Genomic DNA, 19,274 nt, shown 5'->3' on the forward strand with positions numbered 1-19,274 from the left:
AACACGGCATGGAGTCGCCTCTGCCTTGGGTAGTAAACTGCATTTCCCAGCATGCAGTGTTCTATGTATGCCGGCGGCTATACCAATTACCGGCTCAATTTCTTGGTTGGGTCAACAGCCGGTGTGCCATGTCGTCTGGAAGGAACTGTGGCTGTTGTGGGTTCAGGTGATGACCTCCACACTCCTCTCCCCCTTCCTCGCACTTCAGACTGTCCTGGACAAGGAAACACCAATGAAGTAGGGGCGTGGCTCCATGCAGGTATGGACTGTTTTCACAGCATTATCCGGTGCAGGCTTGATGCGGGGTAGTCCGAGGGTCTACCTTTTTGCAACCCCCGTTGGACACTTGCGGGGGGTGCACGCCTTGCGTGTGGTTCAGCACGGATGCCAAACGCTTGCGACACGCTAAATGTTACCCACGATGTCTCCTCCAACAGAAAGAAACAGGCAGCACACGAGGCTTGTGGAGCATCCACCTTTATTCTTTCATCAGACCATGGGCATGACGCGTTTCGGGGGTTCTTCCTTTCTCAAATGCCCCCCTGGTCGAGTTGTGTCTCTCGTTTACAGTCCCAGATATATATATATAGGGTAGTAGAAATCTAATGAGAAAGAAAGCTAAAGGAAAGATATCCTGAGCCAAATGAGTGAGGTCAACACCTGAGTGCATTTTATTCAACTCATGTCTTCAGCATATGTTCATCACTCATCTAATAAATTCACATTTTGCAAATTAAAATGTGCAAAGCAAATATTCTGAATATGTATTTCACAAATGCTTTGAGAAGTTATCTAGCAAAGCACTGTCAACAAGCAGCAATGAAATGTGCAGTCAGTTTGAAAGTATTTGGCATGACTGCTCAACTGCAAAAACTGTTTTGTGCACACATATGTTGCTCCTCAGAGAAAGAGAAGAGGCAATCTTTTTGCTTTCATTATGTAGTTACATAAAAATTCTAAGGTTTTATAACAATCCTTTATAGTGGGATTGTGTATTGTATTATTTTGATTGTTTAAATGGTTTTATAGACTGAGTTTAAACAAGCACTTATCACTCACCTCAGATCTAAAATATGTTCAAATGCACTAGTTACTTACCTTCAGTAACGATATATCTGTAAGAAACAATAGTTAGTGTTAGATTCCTTACCTTAGAATATCCCCAGGTGTCAGACTGGATCCGGAAAGTTTTGCGTAGCAGTACCCCTGCGCGTCGGTAGGCGTCGTCTGCAGCTCCGCGTCAGTGGTCGCCGCCGGGATGACGTCGGAGTACTTAGACGCCGCCCTTGCGCGCGGACGTCAGTTCTTGTACATAGCTTTCCACGCCAGTAACAAAGAGCCATGCCAGAGACCCGCACTGGTGCCATAAAACCTAGAGCCCTCAAAGGGAAATACCTTAACCCTAGATATCGGCCGCAGAACGGGGAGGATGGGTGGGGCGGTAAGGAATCTAACACTAACTACTGTTTCTTACAGATATATTGTTACCGAAGGTAAGTAACTTGTGAATCTGAAAGAAACAGGTTAGTGTTAGATTCCTTACCTTAGAATAGATACCCCAGCAACACCAACCCCGGGGGTGGGTCTGCGGACCAAGATCACACCAGAAAGTCCTGGAGAACGGAACCGCCGAAAAAGCCATCTCTCAGGACTTGGCTGTCCAGGCAGTAGTGTCTAGCAAACGCGGTCAGCGAGGCCCATGTAGCTGCCTGACAGATGTCCTGCAAGAGGACTCCCCGACCCAGGGCAGTAGTAGCCGCCGTGGACCGAGTGAAATGGGCCCTCAGCCCAACCGGGGGCTCCTTTTTAGCCAAGGAGTAACAGGCCTTGATGCACAACACGACCCACCGAGAGATGGCATGTTTGTGCACCGCCCATCCCTTCTTCTTCACGCCCACGTAACCAACAAAGAGCTGGTCATCCACCCGGAACTGGCGTGTGCGATCAAGGTAGAAGGAGAGCGCTCGTTTTGGGTCCAGACGCTAGGGCCTCTCTTCCTCTTTCGAGGGATGCGGAGGGGTAAAGAAGATGGGCAAGGTGATGGACTGCCCGATGTGAAAGGCCGTAACCACCTTGGGCAGGAAAGAAGGACGCATTCTTTAAACAACCTTGTCCGGATGGACAGAAAGGAAAGGAGGCTTAAAAGATAGAGCCTGGAGCTCACTCATTCTCCTGGCAGAGGTGATGGCAACCAGGAATGCAGTCTTGCGAGCCAGAAGACGAAGAAGGCAATTGTGAAGTGGCTCTAAAGGACCACACATCAGATAGGTCAGAACAAGGTTCAAGACCCACTGAGGCATCACGAAAGGAACAGGAGGAAACATGTGCGTGATGCCCTTCAAGAATCTATTTACAACAGGAGACTTGAAAAGAGAAGGCTGATCAGGAAGCCTCAAGAAGGCAGAAATGGCAGAGAGGTAGCCCTTAAGAGTGCCCAGAGCAGAAAGAAGGAACAGGAGAACCTCTGAAAGGGAGGCAGAGAGAGGATCCACAGCCTTTGCTGTGCACCATGCCACAAATTTGTTTCACCTGCAGGCGTATACCAATTTTGTGGAGGGACGCCCGGCTGCCTGAATCACATTACAGACTTCAGGAGGCAAGTCAAATGGCCTCAACTGCCGCCGCTCAATCTCCACACATGGAGGTGGAGGCCGGACAGGTTCGGGTGGAGGACCGTCCCCTGCTGCTGCAACAGAAGGTCCTCCTGAAGAGGCAGACGAATCGGGGTATTGACTGACATGCTGAGTAGCTCGGGATACCAGTATCTTCGTGCCCAGTCCGGAGCCACAAGGATGACTTGGGCCTGGTCTCGCCTGATCTTCAGCACTCTAGGCAGAAGTGGTATAGGCGGAAAGGTGTACAACAGACCGCAGCTCCACTTGCTACGAAAAGCGTCGCCGAGTGAGTGCCGCTTGGAAATTCCAATGTGCAGAACGGATGACGTTGCGCGTGCTCTTCGGTGGCGAATAGATCTAGCCAAGGCTCTCCCCACTGCTGAAAGAGACCGTGCGCCACGTCAGAGTTCAGACGCCATTCGTGATCCATCATGCACCGGCGGCTGAGTTCGTCCGCCCTGGCGTTCAGGAAACCTGACAGGTGTTGAACCACCAGGGTGACGCCCTGGTGTTCCAGCCATGTCCAGAGGCGCAGAGCCTCCTGACAAAGGGTCCACGACCCGACCCCGCCCTGTTTGTTGCAGTACCACATGGTGGTGGGGTTGTCCGTGAACACCTGCACTACACTCCCCGGACAGAGGGAAGGAATGCCTTCAGTGCAAGCCGGATCACCGGCAGCTCCAGAAGGTTCATGTGGAGCCGGGACTCCGCTGGAGACCAGAGGCCTCTGATCTCCCTCTCTTCCATGTGGCCTCCCCATCCCAGGAGGGACGCATCTGTCACTACTATGTGCTACGGTTGGGGAAGGGGGAGAGAACTGCCGCTGACCCAATCGCGGTTTGTGAGCGCCCACTGCAACTGTTTCGCAGTGCCCTCCGAGATCCGGACGCAGTAGGACAAATTGCCCTGATGCTGTGCCCACTGAAAATTCCGGTCCCACTGCAGAACCCGCATCCACCACTGGGCGTGATGCACCAGAAGGATGCAGGAGGGCATCAGCCCCATGGAGCCGCAGCGTCAACCTGACCGAGACACGGGATAAAGGCTGAAAGACCGGAATCAGAGCCTGAATATCCCGAACCCGCTGTTTAGGGGAATAAACCCAAAACTGCGCTGAGTCCAGAACCTCTCCAATGAAAAGGAGCCTCTGCGAGGGGCACAGGTGTGACTTCGGCACGTTGATGGAGAACCCCAGCGAGTGCAGGAGGCCGGCCATAGTCTGGAGGTGGGAGACAACTGTTTGGGGTGAGCCCGCCATCAACAACCAGTCGTCGTTATAAGGGAAGACTGAAACCCCTAACCTGCGCAGATGAGCTGCAACGACCGCCATCACTTTCGTGAACACCCGTGGGGCGCTGGTAAGGCGGAAGGGGAGCACGGTAAACTGAAAGTGCTTGTGGCCTACCATGAACCGCAGGTAACGCCGGTTGTCCGGCAGGACGGGGATGTGGAAATAAGCGTCCTGCAAGTCCAAGGCTACCATCCAATCTTCTGGGTCTAGGGCAGCCAGGACCTGAGCGAAAGTCAGCATTTTGAACTTCTCCTTCCGGAGGAAGCCGTTGACGCTCCTTAGATCCAAGATAGGACGTAGACCCACCTTGCCCTTCTTGGGTACTAGAGAGTAATGGGAATAGCAACCACGTCCTACTTCTGGCCCAGGAACGCGCTCGACTGCCCCCTTGGCCAAGAGGGCCGTAAGTTCTTCCTGCAGAAGTAGCAAGTGATCCCCCAACATGCGGGGGTACTGCGGTGGCATGGCTGGAGGGGTCGCCTCGAAGGGGAGGGATTAGCCCCTTCGGATGTTTTGCAGCACTCATCTGTCAGATGTGATGGAGCGCCAGTGGAGAGGTGATGGCGAACCCTGCCCCTAACTGGCGTCGAATGGGCCTGAAAACTCTGACTAGGAGGATTTTGAGGCAGATGCTGTGGGGGCGGGTGTGGACTGACCATGCCGGTGTCCCCCGGTACCGCCACGGCGGTTACCACGTCCGCGACCGCGTGGAGGTTGGTTCTGCGGCCTGTGGCTAGCTGGACATGTGGGGGGATCCTTCCTTGGCCACGAAAGGGACGAAACGCGGAAGTCTGCTAGCCGTGTCCCAAGGACTTGGCCGTAGCCCTGGAGTCCTTGAAACGCTCCAGCGCGATGTCCGCTTTGTCGCCAAAGAGGTGACGGCCATCAAAAGGCATGTCTATAAGAGAGGCTTGGACATTGCCCGAAAAGTTGGCTGACCTCAGCCAGGCGTGGCGGCGAACCGCCAATCGTTGCACTCGCCCTGCCTAGCGAGTCTGTGGTATCCAGTCCACACTGAATAGAATATCGTGCTTCATCCCTTCCCTCCGCAAGGGCTTAGGTAAGCTTTGCCTGGACCTCCACAGGGCACTGCGGCAGCACTTCCGCAACCGTATCCCACAAAGAGTGGGAGTAACGGCCCAAAAGGCAGGCGGTGATGACAGACCGCAACCCCAAACTTCGTGAGGAGAACAGTTTCTTACCAAACTGGTCGTACCTTTTGGATTCCCGACCCGGAGGGACGGTCGGGAACGCGGTCTGGGAAGTGGAGGCCTGGATCACCAGGCTCTCAGGGGTGGGGTGAACAGACAGGAAACTGGGGTCACCCGTAGCCGGGCGGTGGCGTCTGGCCACGTTCCCATTTACAGGGAGTCCTGTAGAGGGCTTGGACCAGGTGCCCAACAGAACGTGAGGCCTTCGTTGAACGGCAGGAGAGGCTCCGAGGAGCTTGCCTGCGGTTTGAGCACCTCCGTGAGGAGGTTAGTCCTTATGGCGGGACTGGGAGCTCAAGAGCCAAGGCCTTTGCTGCCCTAGTCAACACCACGCTGTAAGCAGCCCGCTCCTCCGTAGCCACGATAAGAGGGGAAACAAAACCAGTGTTGTGCGAAGTGTCCAGACCACTGGCCTCCCCCCGTTTGTCTGCCCAGTCCTGGCTCAACTGGCACTGCAGTGCCAGAGGGTCCTCAGACCCCTCCCAATCCCCCTCGTCATCCATCTCCTGAAGGTCAGGAAGAAATGATGGAGCCGGGTCGTCGGTGAAGGGCTCACCGATCGGCGTTGAAAACGGCACCGGGCGGTGCCAGTCCGACGCCGGATCCGGACCGGGGTGGGGGATCAGGGACGCCGCCGCCCAAGGATGGCGCCAGGGGCGACACCCATGGTGACTACGTCAGCGGAGGGGTCGTAAGGTTGACCGGCGTCGTCACGGATCCAGGCCTGGATCCTGAGGAACCCTGCGGCGTTGGGACCGAAGTCGTCGACAGCGCCGGGGCCGAAGCCGCCGGCCCGCTTGGGTTCCCAGACGGGACCGCGGGGCCCAAAGGCACCTCGGCAGGACCCGACGGAGGGAAGCGCCACCCCATGGACACGAGGAAGGCGCCGATCTCCTCCGGCGTCGCCTTCAGCCCAGGGACCAGCAGGTATGGAGCTGGACGCGGTGCTTGCGGTTCCAGCTGAGCCGCGTCGAGCGATGTCGCTTCTTCAAATTCTTGTGCCTCGACTTACCTGAGGACTTGGAGCCAGACGAGTGGTGTCGACTCGCCGAGTTGCGACTGGTCCCTCGACGTCCTCCTAGACTGGGACCTCAAGCAGCGCGAGGCCGACTGCCGGATCTCGAGGCACTTACGGGACCGCTCCTGCCTAGCCTTCGACGTCAAGGTCCGGCAGTCGGGGCACAACTTGTCATCGTAGTTGCCCCGAGGCAATAAAGGCACCGACGGTGCGGGTCGGTAACCAACATCAGACGGTTACAGTCATCGCAGGGTTTGAACCCGGGCATCCCTATTGGCACCGGAGTCGAGAATCGACTTGAGAAGATCCAAAATAAATCGAAAAAAGTTAGTCAAAAATTGACTATGAGTACTGTACTTCCCGGATCTGCACTTGCTGGCGCGGAAAAAAGAAGAACTGACGTCAGCGCGCAAGGGCGGCGTCTAAGTACGCCGACGTCATGCCGGCGACGCAGACGACGGACGTGGAGCCACAGACTACGCCAACCGACGCGCAGGGGTACTGCTACGCAAAACTTTCCGGATCCAGTCTGACGCCTGGGGATATTCTAAGGTAAGGAATCTAACACTAACCTATTTCTTTCAGATTTATCACATAAATAAAATAATTATAAAACTACATATAAGACCGTACTGTAATATCTCTGATAAAAGTTTGATTAATCTTCCAACTATTAAGCCCTTGCTTCCTCTTTTTCATACAGTGATAGGTCCAAATCCCCTCTTCCCAAATCAACATCCTTCTTCAAAACCAAAACAAGTAAACCAAGAGGCTACTGTTTGTTCTCTAGCCTCACCTAATGTATAGCAGTCTTGAATTATATGATCTGTTGTTTCCACCTCCTTGCAAAACAACCTATCTTCTTAATTTGTTGCTACTGTACTGTTGCCTCTAGAAATTGGAAGCTTACTCAATCTACACAGCAGGTAGGTTCTCCAGATATTTGGGCATGTTCAATATACAAATGACCTTGTATGCATGCACACTTAAAACATTCTGCATATTTCCTAAGTGAGGGTTTCTAAAACAAAGACACAATGTCAGTGGCCGTTGTACTAGCTGCAACCTTTGAAGTGCAGGGACAAGGTAATATTTTGGACCAAAAGTCCAAAATATTCTAATCAAACGTTGTAGAGAAGTCCATGTTTGCACATTGCAGTGATCACCCACCTTCTAAGGAATATCCTGGAAGCTAGATTGTGCATACTTGATATGCACTGCCGAAAGCACTTTTAATTCAAATGTCAGGGGCATTTCCCATTTTAAAGCTTTTAGAGTATAAGCTGTATAATAAAAGCGCCCACAATAACACATGGTTTATACTACTCAATCAAGATCCTGATCCCAAAATCCACATACTGATCGGATCAATGCTCCTGCTCATTCATACCTTGGGGAACTTTCTCACCATAATCACAAACATTCACCAAATATGGCCTACCATACTGCTAGTATATGTATTCTTCACAATAGGAGAGATTATTGAAGCAGGGCAGTCCCTTGACAATTATCAATGTGTCTCGATGTTGCCCTCCAAGAGCTGTGCCCTTTCCTGCCACTTAATATATAGCACGTGTTGACAGCTGCATCCTTTCTTTCTACATTTTGATAATGCCTATCTAGCACATCTGTTTAGATAGCAACTCGCAATGCAGTATAGGAGCAACAATGGCCCGCTGTGCAGGTGGATCAATGCAATACTACCATACACATTGCTCATAGCCAAAGAAAACTGTATAAACATACAAGTCAGCTATTGGTTCGAATTTCTACAGTTTACTGACACATGCCTTAGCATCCAGTAAGAGGTTGTCTGGCTTAATATCTCTATGAATGAATCCGAGCTGATGAATGGCATCTATCGCCAACACAGTTTCTGCAATGTAAAATTGAGTCTCCTCCTCTGTCAATGTATCCTTCTTCATTAGCAAGGTCATCATATCACCTAAAAGAATAGAAGGGAGATAATTATACTAAGCACCTCCAACCTGTTCACAGTATTAAATAATAACGATGTTTGGCAAGGTTGTATCCACTGTAAGAATTACAACATGCCCCATTTATCTTGCAGCAACATCAGTGAATCACATCATTAGAAGCTCAATCTTGCAGTATGTCATAGTACCAAATCCAACCAAATCAAACAAAGTAAAGATGCATGGCTTATCAAAAACATCAACGATTAATTCAGTCAAAATACTTTAAAGAAGCTTGTGCATACACGAAAAGCACAATTTACCTAATAAAATCAGACATACAATAAACTTAAAAGTAGTTTCCAACACACACACACACACACCTTCAATCAGTGGCCAAAGTTTGCTGGTCACTTCGAGATATCTCGCTCATCAAAATGCAAAAAACATGGAATTATCTCACTCAAATTTAGGACAGTAGGTTGCACAAAAATTCTTGGCCTTGAGGCAGATTTACAATTACTGGTCAAACAAGTGGTCACCAAATTAAGCTTACGCTGTGGAGTTATTACACAGAACAAGTAATGACTGAACACTAAACATGAATACTGCTTTGTATATCCCTACAACAAATATATTTTAAAATAATTGCATATTAGCAACCATATCTTTCCAGGTTTCTAAGCTAATCTAATAAAATAAAAACATAAAATCACTACCAACCTAGCCAGTCTTGATTTCGAAAGTAAATTATCCAAATGCTTAATATTCAAGGACAGGGAGGAATGCACTAAACAAAGAAAGAACAGTAATACAGCTTGCATACCATGCAGCAGTGACAGTAACAAGCAGAACTGAACAAGGAAAAATCATGGAAATGCTTTGCTAGGTATTCACGCAATGACAATGTTTGTCACATGCATTAAGTGGAAAATGAATATTCAGCACACAATCAAACTGCACGGTTTTTGATCAACACAAGCACATTATAACACGAATGGGTTTAGTATTTTTGCAAAAAAATGAATAACTAACAAACAAAAAGTTCTATGGAAATTTAGATTGTGCAGAATGCATAAATATAATAAGTATTTGATGAGAAAATAGCAATGATAGGAGTAAAGTTTTAAAAGGAACAAATAAGCCAGTTCTGTAAACCAAACAAGGATAGCAAAGGTGCCAATTAGGAGAAAGCTTGAGCAAAGGTTCTTCTTATTGATGATCTTCAATAGGTTACATGTTTTGCACTCCATCGACAAGATATCAAATATGTTTTTCTTTTGCTACACCACAGAACACTGTCATTGGAATAGGTGTAAATTAAGCTAAAAAAGAGAATTATACACTGACAGGCTGGGAGAATATGAAGAGATCGCCATAAAAAGAGTCCATACATTGTTGGAGGCTGGTAACATGCTGCAAAACAGAATAGCCCGCTTGGATTTTGTTTCATTAGAACGTCTAAAAACTAACCATGGTGCGGAGGCTCTTGCCAAACAAACTTTTTTCTTTACCATAATCCTAATCAAGATATACTAGGCATATGGAAAGAAGTAGAAATAGCATCCACTTTTAAACAAGCAAAGGCAAAATCGATAGGTATTGCATTTGCCAATTCTTTATCACTTTTGTTGTACAGCACCCATGGCACTTTAACTCATTGCTAAAGTACAAAAAAAAGGCACTACGACGCAGCAGTCTTATTTTCTAGGCGTAAAATGTTTTTTTTTACATTTTTGTGGAATCGTAAACAAATTTAAAAAAAAGGATTACTAAAGCATTTTTTTTTAAAAAAAGTTGTGTGGAAGAAAGAGCACGAAGGAACTGATGAGCAACGTGGATGGCTGGGCAGTTGACAGAAGCAACACGGATGTGGCGAGTGAGGAGGAGAAGCAACAGACATGACAGTTTAGCAATGTCTGACATGGCTAATGTGCATCAAGGTATGCATTCCAGATGTGTCCTTGTTAACATATAAAGTGAATAAACGCAAATTCAGACAACACTATTTTGGCTATATGTCTGTTCATATTTAACGTCGACATTGTGATAGACACTTGTCCCACACTGACGACGCATCAGGTGTTTTACGTATGTCATTGTATGAATGACTCAACACTTTCACAGTTCTTGAAATGATAAGGACAGATGGTATCTGCGTCCTAGACAGACATGACAGTGGTTCTGCATAAATTGAGGAAAATTGCTACTTCCATTACCTTAGAAGGAGTCGGAGCGCAAGGGCTTTACGTCAGTTGTGGGTGTCGTGCCTGCTTCAAACTAGATTTTAGTGATAGATATGTGTGGACACTGATGATTTCTCAATGAAATTCCCAAAACATACCCAGCCCTTGTAGTCTAAGTTTAGTGTGACATGAGACTTTTGACATCTTGAAAATGTTCTGGCCTATGGCATTTTGGGCCTGTCTGTAGAAAAGCAAACGGGAACAAAGGAAAAGCAGGTAGGGTTGCCCCCAGGAACTATTATACCATTGGTTAGAATATGTATGGGAATCTCCCCGAGCCACTGGCTAGTGCCAAGCATAAATGTGGCACCTCCATCAGAATACTACTGGACTTATTGTGTAGACTGAAGCTGGTGCACTTGGTATGTTTGACCTGTGAGAAGGACCTGAGGAGGTTGAAGTTATTTTCACTTGAAATCCAAGTACAGAGAGATCTCCAAGGATCATAAAGCTGATCACCCAGGGTGGTTCCAATGACATAAAAAAAGCTGAAAACAACATTCCCGTAGAGAATCCCAGCTGAGCAGTGGAAACTGGACTGGATGGATTGAACGTTGCCTCTGTCTGGCACACTGAAATCCTCCAAGTGTTGCACCTGGGGTTCCGAGTGCCTTGGATGGGTACTCCTGTGGTTATTTTGGGCACTGAAAGAAGTTTGGGAACTGTTTCAACACTTCAGCTCCAGTCCTACAAGTTGCCTAACTGTAAAAAGTATCCAACCAGCAGCTCCATGGAGTCAGATTGAATGTCAGGTTTGGCTCATGAGACAAAAGAGTTTTAACTCTGAAAAACAACAAAATCCAGTTTCAGATGAATATTTAGAAACGTTTTCCCTACTTCCAGACCCACCCTAACTGGTGAAACAGACTGGCATTACATTGTCTTAATCCTCAAATCGCACCCAGGTCCCAGTCTACTGCAATAATTAACTAACATTGGCACTTAGCGGCTTTAGTTTGACTTAAATGTTTTAAAAAATCATATGGTCGGTTCCCACGTATTGTTTTTTTTTAGTTTTGGTGACATTTTGCATATTAAATTATTCTCTATTTTTAGAACTCGGAGTGGGATTTTTATTGTGTTGTGGTTTCGACTTTCTCACTGTTTAGTACTTCTAAATGCTTTAAACTTTTTGATTAAGTTAAGCCTGCCTACTTTGTGGATAAGCTACCAGAGGTTGCGCCCAGATTTAAATTATTGAAACTGTTGACTGGATCTAACAGGATAGTAACTTTATGAATTGTGGTGGGCACGGATACATCAAAACTAAAAAAGCTCTTTCACGCAATACTGCTGCTCCTTAAAATCAAAATAAAATTGAAGCATCTCAAATTCACAAACTGTTTCAGAAATTACACAGACATTTCCACTTACCTCCGGGAAGAAACTCCATTATGAGGTACAGGTTTCTTTTGTCTTGAAAACTGTAAAACATCTTTACAACCCAGGCACCATCTGCTTCCACCAGTATGTCTCGCTCTGCTCGGATATGGGCCACCTACAATTCAAAGGAATCCATATATGTTGTCAAAGATTAATTTTAACACTACATTAATTTGGTAGATAACCATAAAACATTTGCTGAAACAACAATTCCAAAAAAAAGTGTTTCAGAGTACGAAACGAGTGCAGAGTACAAATGTAGACAACATTTTAGGCTGTATAGAAATATCATATCTCAGTCAAAGTTCTTTTGGTAATGCGTTTTACAAAAATGTACATTGGTTTCAGTTGCAGAAATTGTCATTAAACCTGTATTTCCTTCTACACATGTTTGGGCTTCTAGAGATTGCCCATGGCACCAAGTTTATTGAAGGGTTCCATTCAGAGACACTTTTCTTTGGATGGATGAACAATTCCAATGCCAAAACACTCTGTAGTATGTACATTACAAAACCCTCAGCTTCTGGAACTCGAACTTCCATACCAATATCCATCTGAAAGTCAAACTATGTAATTTATCTCTTACAATCTGTGACCAGCGAGAGTTACGTTTCCACTCCAATGCATAATTGTTTGGGGTCTTCCTAAGAGCAGCGATGGTTATTAGCTATCAAAAGATTCTGCAATAAATAAGCAGAGGAGGCACGAGGTGGACTTTGGGAGAGAGATCACAATAGAATACTTGACAAGCTGTAATGTATCAAAAAAGAATTTAACAGGTCAGAATGGAAATTTAAAAACAGAAGCAAAAGAAGTGGATAAACACTGCTGCACCAGGTCAAATACACACTGTACCAGGTTAAGCCCACACAATGAGCTATTTCAGAATCTCGGGTGGCTAGTAACAATCTTTGTTGTGAGAAGGATCCTGCCAATCATTCTTTGTGGTAGAAACTTTGACAAGCTGGCCTAAGACAAAACATAAGATTAATTACCAACTTTTTTTTAAAACTATTTTACTTTTTCACTTTATTAGAAAAGAAAGATATGAATACACATACAAAAACAGCATATGCCTCCACTAGAAGCGGTCACTGCGATACATAGGCAGACGCAGAAATATTGTTATAGCTGTTGGGTGGGGGTGATGATCCCAGAGTGAACAACACAAAAGAAGTACATAAAAGAATGATTCCGGTCAAACATATTCCCAACTTCAGTAACCTCTCTCCAGCAACACCTCCCCACCCCCCAGCCCATTAGTCTCAGGCCAACTCCACCCCATCATGGCCTACAGGCTCACAAGGCATGCAGTAGCTATCAGACCCTGGCGGCATGCTAACGCCTGTCGCGCAGAGTTATCTTTCATATATCTCGAGAAGGGGTCCCTATTTTATTAAAGCACAGCTTCATGTCTCGTATTGTGGCCGTCAAACTCTTCATGATGTACAAGTCCCAGACTACAAAGCCATAGAAAGGATCTCTGGGCCCTTTCACCGGAAGGCAATTACTAGTCTTGCGGCCAGGAAACAGTGTGTGATCAACTTGCCTGAAGGGGGGTTGAGAGGGTAGAGTCCCTCCCCATCCGGCACCTCAAGGAGCACCTGAAGGGGGTGGGGATTGATCTTAACGTTCAGGATCTCTGAGATTTGGGGGAACACCGGCTTCCAAAAATCGGCCCCAACGAGGGATCCCCACCAAATGTTGATATATGTGCCTCGAATCACACACCCCTGCCAACAAATATCACTTGTTCCCATCATGTGCGACAAGCGAACTGGGGTGAAATACCAGCACAGAAGCAATTTCAATAATATCTTCCTTGTACTGGGTACATACAGAGGTCTTACCCCACTCTCTGCCATATTGTGCCCCAGTCACCTTTGTCTATTTCCATACTCCGATTTTGTGATCACTGTGCGATATAGCCAATCTGAGTAATGAATGACCAACAATTTTGACGCTGTACTTTTTTTGCTTTTAACTGTACATATTAATTTACACTTTTTTTTATACCTCCTATAAGCATTCAGTGCACCATTACATAATTTGTGTATTTTACTACTGCTCATTTTGGGTACCACTCAAATGTTTTAACCAATTTGAAATTAATTATATGGTCATCTCTTGTTCAGTTTGGTCAAGCTTTTTAAAAGAAAAAAAAATCTGTCCCTTTGTGGAATCTAGTGGGTCTGTAAATGTCCGTAAATAATTTCTCCTGAAAGATCATTTTAATTTCAACTTTTACAATTCTCTGGTTCGCTTTCTCTTTTGTATTTTGTAGCACTGTGTTAATTTGATCCCACTTCCCTTTTGAGCACCTTCTTTTACTTCCAATCTCCTCTTTGTAGATTAACATACGACCCTGGTGAACCACTCCATGTCATCCCATTACTAGAGGGGTTTACGCATCCAAATCACTACTTATTGTAGAGCAGACTTCACTTTTTCCAATTGCTGGGCCTGTGTTCTCTACGAGGCCACTTGCTTCTATTGCCTCACCTTTTCTTAACTCTTCTTTAAGAAGCTGAAAGTTTTCATATATCCCTCTTTGCGGAAAATCCTGTTTACCTCGACATGACCTTATCTTCCACCCGTCTGGTATAGACACAGACAGATTCGCCTTTCTGAGACTCCCAGTCAAATTCCTAGTATGAGGCTGCAAAGCCCTGATCCTTTTCTCCTTCAACTACATGGAGCTTCTGGGTCGAGCTTGAAGGTTATCAGGTTGTATGGCTTTCCTAGCAACCAAGCAGAGCTACCGATGAGGAGCATTTTGAAGTATTTTTGCCTTGAGACATTTTTACAAATGCTATTTTGCACTGCAACATTTTGAATGTGGAGATTCTGTCAGGCAACGATTGAATATCCCAGAAAACCTACAAAGCAATTAGATAAAAGATTGCAAACATTGGTTAAGAAAAACTAACCAGAGGTAAAAATATAGTGTTTGCAGAATTCCTGTTATTTCTACAGATTTTAAAAAATGTAATCCTTTCAGATATTTAGTACTACAACCATACCACTTCATGTAGTGAATAACTCCCTCAATAACTTCTGTTACCGCACAAGGAAAACCCTTAAAAATCCTGTACCTACAGCAGTGAGACCATCAAATGCTCAAAATAAAATTACTTTTGTGCAGTGATGCCAGAAAGCAATCACTAAATTCCATCCCCTCCTTCCTGCTACCTCTTAAATGAGGAGAGGGATTTCCTCCACCAATGAAAGAGGCACAGACGCTGACTAAAAGTGCTGTTAATAAACACACTATCAAGCTATATTTTACGGTCCATTCTGATAGGAATTATCTATGGAGGGTGAAACAGTTTTAACAATTTGGATTGTAAGCAACATTTCCCAACAGCTTAATCACAAGGAGAAAGATTGCAGTTTTTTCCCCTTATCTCACCAGTTATGAAATCACTTAATAATAATATGAACAAATCCCTAAATCGCCACAATGGGCAACATAAGCTGTCTTGTGCTGTGTTTGGGATGAACTACTTCATTAAAAGAGGCACTTTCTTCAAAATCCATGATCTGAAATGTAGTACTGTTAAGGATGTTAATGTCAGGGTTTCAAAGGGGTCATAAATGGTAGGAGTAAAAAGACTAGAAATAAATCCAAAAATGGAAACATCTTTAGGATGACAAAAAAATTGACAAAACATTATATTAAGTTTTTGCAAAATATTAAAACAGCCCAATAGTATTTAAATGTACTTCAATTTCGGTTAGCCAAAACTTAGCTCAAGGGTGAATATATAATTCTGGTTTTCACAGCATAAACAATATGGTGAGACATCAGCCTATAGTTGTGGTTACTAATTGTCATACTATTCATGAAATGACAACTGTGTTACTTTCCAGGGTGCATAGATATAAGACCACTGGATTAAAAATAGATCCACTGTCGGTTTGGAGGCATAGAGTCGTGGCAGCATTGCAATGTCTTCTATTATATTTCTTAAAAAGTGGGCGGAGATATAGTGTCCTTACAGCAGAGAAAACGTGCATTCCAAAATAATGTGCAGGATTGCTTTATTACCACCTTGTGTGCAGATACAGGAGGTGCCATGATCCTTGTTCGGCCAGTTCCTAGCGAAGGACCTAAACTTTATAAATAAAGCACTATGGGGCAGATTTATGAGGCCCTTGCGCCTCCTTGCGCCGCAATTGCGTCACTTAATGTGACGCAACGGCGGCGCAAACAATGCGCCCTATTTACAACGTGACGCATCTAGGAGATGCGTCACGTTGGAAAGCCCTGCGCCATAAGGAGGCGTTCCTGCGCAGGGGGGGCGTTCCTGCGCAGGAACGCCTCCTAAAAGTGGCTGAGTGAAATCTATGAGATTTCACTCAGTCACTTTCTACGTCAATTCCTTACGCCTGCTTGAAGCAGGCGTAAGGGTGACGCAACAGGCATTGAAGAGGTGGCTCCTGTGCATTGCAGGAGTCATGTCGCACTTGCGACATGACTCCTGCAATGCGCCGCCCGTACGCCGAGAGATGCGTCACGCATCTTCACTTACTTGCACCATGGTGCGCCGCATCATAAATGCGGCGCACCATGGGTTGCGTAGCAGTGGCGCACTGTGGCGCATGTTAACTGGCGCATCCCTGGGGATGCGCCAGTTAACATAAATCTGCCCCTATGTTTTTTAGAAAGATTGGTCCTATTTCTCAGAACAAGGGGTCGGTTTAATTTCCTGGTGCAAAGTAAACAGATTATCTCTCTGCATTTTTGACCTCCATAACAATTTCTTTAATTATTTCCAAGGATGAACTACGCATAGTCTATGGATTAGTTCACAGCTTGTGATATTCCATGCTGGTCAAGGACCTTGCAATATAGGATAGGTGTGGTACATGTTATGAATTACTGTTTTTCCAGAGTTTAAGAAAAGACTTAAGGTAGATTGTAAGGTGTGGGTTGCTTCATATTCGATAAAGCACAACAAAACCTTCAATGTTGTTCATACCCCATTTATTTCTTAAAGCTGCATTTCGGGTCCTGGGCCAAGCTGAAGACACTTAAATGATTTTAAAAAAAAATTGAGTAGATAAGGGGCCATGTTGCATCCTAAGAGCGCTCTGCCCCATATATGCCTGCTTCCTGTGCTTTGGCTCCATAGTCCAGCAAAGCTGGTTTTATCACTCTTGGTCCAAATATGACGCTAAAAAGCAGGGGCAGGCCCACTTTGCTCTTGATATGCTGCTTGGCACAAGTTAGTTTTGCGCTAAGTCTTATTTCCAAAACATAAAAATCAACCTGATCCTAAGGTAGACTGTAATCTTTAAATATATTACTCAAGCTATGCCATGAATAAACCAACATGTTTATTTGTCTAACTGATATATATTGTGAGGTTCTTCTGTGTGCAATAGTTTTCAAAACTCTTGAGTAACATATGCACGGAAAGCTCTGTGCATGCCAATAGTGCGGTGTCATCAGCAAATAATAAAATCGCGTTTTTGCCCCCAACCCTACCAAATGATTGGGCATCTAGATTTAGCACTAGAAAGCGCTTCACAACATTTTTAATAAATAAGTTAAATAATAAAGGTGCTAGGACACATCCGTGTCTCATACATGCTTTTATGGCAAAAGTTGATGTAGGCTCGCCATTTGTGCCAAATGTCACTGCATGTATGGTGATGGAGTGGTTTCACTGCGTTCAGCTTTGTACCAATGCCAAGATTTTACAGGATCTGCCAGTACTTAATTAGCAAGCAATCCTAAGTGCCACCGCACTACTCAGGAGGCCACTGCACCACACATTGCCCCTGCCATGCTGCCAACGAAGGTAACAACACAACTGTTAACCATCACACTCCTACAAGTGTGACAATTCAGAACATTCCAGACCCCAAAGCTATAGGCATGGCTTGGGCGGCGGGTAATAGTCATTTTGAAAGAATATTGAATTAATAATTAACTGTGGTTGTGGTCATCTCTAAGTTAGCCAGACAGCGCCATCTTGTGGCAGCCGGTCATAAGCTACAGTGTTGACAATTAAGTGCCGGTGCAAAGCGCTGGAACCATCGGCTCAAATTCAGCACTGAACTCTGCCAAATGGCTGGTCTATCCACAGAATTGAAAGATGTTTTAAGATCGATAAATATAAAGAGTGCTGAATTTTTTTTTGTAAACATACTTTAGGCCTACAATGTACAATCTAGACGCTTGATTAATAGTGCCTTGTGACTTAAGACACTCAGCTTAAATGGTGACAGAATCTTGCAATAATCGACTCACGAATCTAACTTGGCATACATTTTACCAGCGCCATCAATAGTGAGATAAGGCGGTAGTTAGCTGGCTCATTTTCTGGAGCTTTTTTGTGCAGCAGGAAGATGACAGCAGCTCTCCAACATGTAGGAACCTCCTCAAACTCCCAAATTCAATTACGCAGCACGGTTAATATGGGCACCCACGCTGCCAAATTATTGCGCTTAGTGTCTGTTAGAATTCTATCCGGCCCGGAGCTTTCATTTGCTTCTGGTTTAAAATAACAACTCCAATGCACGATATCTGATTTTTCCAGAACTGTTGTAGAAGAATTAATAGAATCTAGTACTTCACTGAGGTTGGGGCACATGCATTCTGTTAACTTTGGTGGACTTAAAATGCTCTACCCAAGAATGCATTACGAGGGTTTTAACAGTGCCTTCTCAGCCTCGTCTAATTAAGCTCAAAAAGCGCAGTGTGTTCTTTTCTTGTATTACCAGCTTGAGTACTACCTATGTTTTGACGTAAAAAGAGTCTTTTTAAAATATCTAATTAACTGTTTAGATTCTTTCCTTAATGCCATAAGGAGTTGCAGACCCATTGCAAAATTCCTTCTATGATGCAGAGCAATGCCTAGCGATTTCTTTTGTTTGAGGCATTCACAATCAAGCCACTCGATGTCAGTGTTTTACATGTTACATTAAACCCCAACGCGGAGTGTTTACTATTTTGGGAACATTTTGGAGTTAATTTAAGTAGATTTTCCAACTGGGAAATGGTAACGGGATCAACCTACTAAGTTTTAGCAGTTCTTTATTTTCTCATTTTCATGTTTTGTATGATCAGCAATTGGCCAACCTAACAGGGTGCCAGCCAGCTTGCCACAGAAATGTTTTCCTGCTCAGGAATGATATTAGCCAACTCAAGGATCCCAATAGTTTCAGATCTTGCTGAAAGTGGATTTTCAGGTCGCTGTTCAAGGATCTTGATCGCTCTCAACTCTCCATGCAAAACTCAGATCGACAGCATGCCAGGACTCCATATCAATATCCATAAACATATAAACAAACACGTTTTGGTATTTACCAGTTCTAAAAGTGAACTGTGTTGGACAACCAGAAACAGCTGTCCATTAAAAGACAACATCTCAGTTCTGAGCAATAGTTCAGAAAGAAGACCACCGCGTTTGATGGTTCTGCACATCTCTAGTTTCACCATCACCTTATCGGATCCAGTACTAAAGTCTCCACAGACAATAATAGTGTGGTATCTACTATTTTTTCCTTTGGACAAATCCTGAAGGCCAGGACATTTGTTGTGTGCACTCGAAATACATTTCTCTAGTTCTTTGATACAGCA

At 45.1% G+C, this 19,274-nt stretch overlaps 1 protein-coding gene across 1 annotated transcript in view; it reads right to left on the reverse strand.

Annotated features, from left to right (window-relative positions):
- The window catches only part of STK38L (serine/threonine kinase 38 like), a 339,803-nt gene that overhangs the window by 214,257 nt on the left and 106,272 nt on the right, over positions 1 to 19,274 (reverse strand). Inside the window, exons 5-6 of the mRNA XM_086920198.1 lie at positions 11,672 to 11,795; positions 7,926 to 8,080 (exon numbers count right to left, since the gene is read on the reverse strand). Coding sequence (XP_086776324.1) covers positions 7,926 to 8,080; positions 11,672 to 11,795 — 279 coding nt within the window. The remainder of the gene's footprint in view (positions 1 to 7,925; positions 8,081 to 11,671; positions 11,796 to 19,274) is intronic.

Source organism: Lissotriton vulgaris, chromosome 1_1 (genome assembly GCF_964263255.1).
Source record: "Lissotriton vulgaris chromosome 1_1, aLisVul1.2, whole genome shotgun sequence".
NCBI lineage: Eukaryota > Metazoa > Chordata > Amphibia > Caudata > Salamandridae > Lissotriton > Lissotriton vulgaris.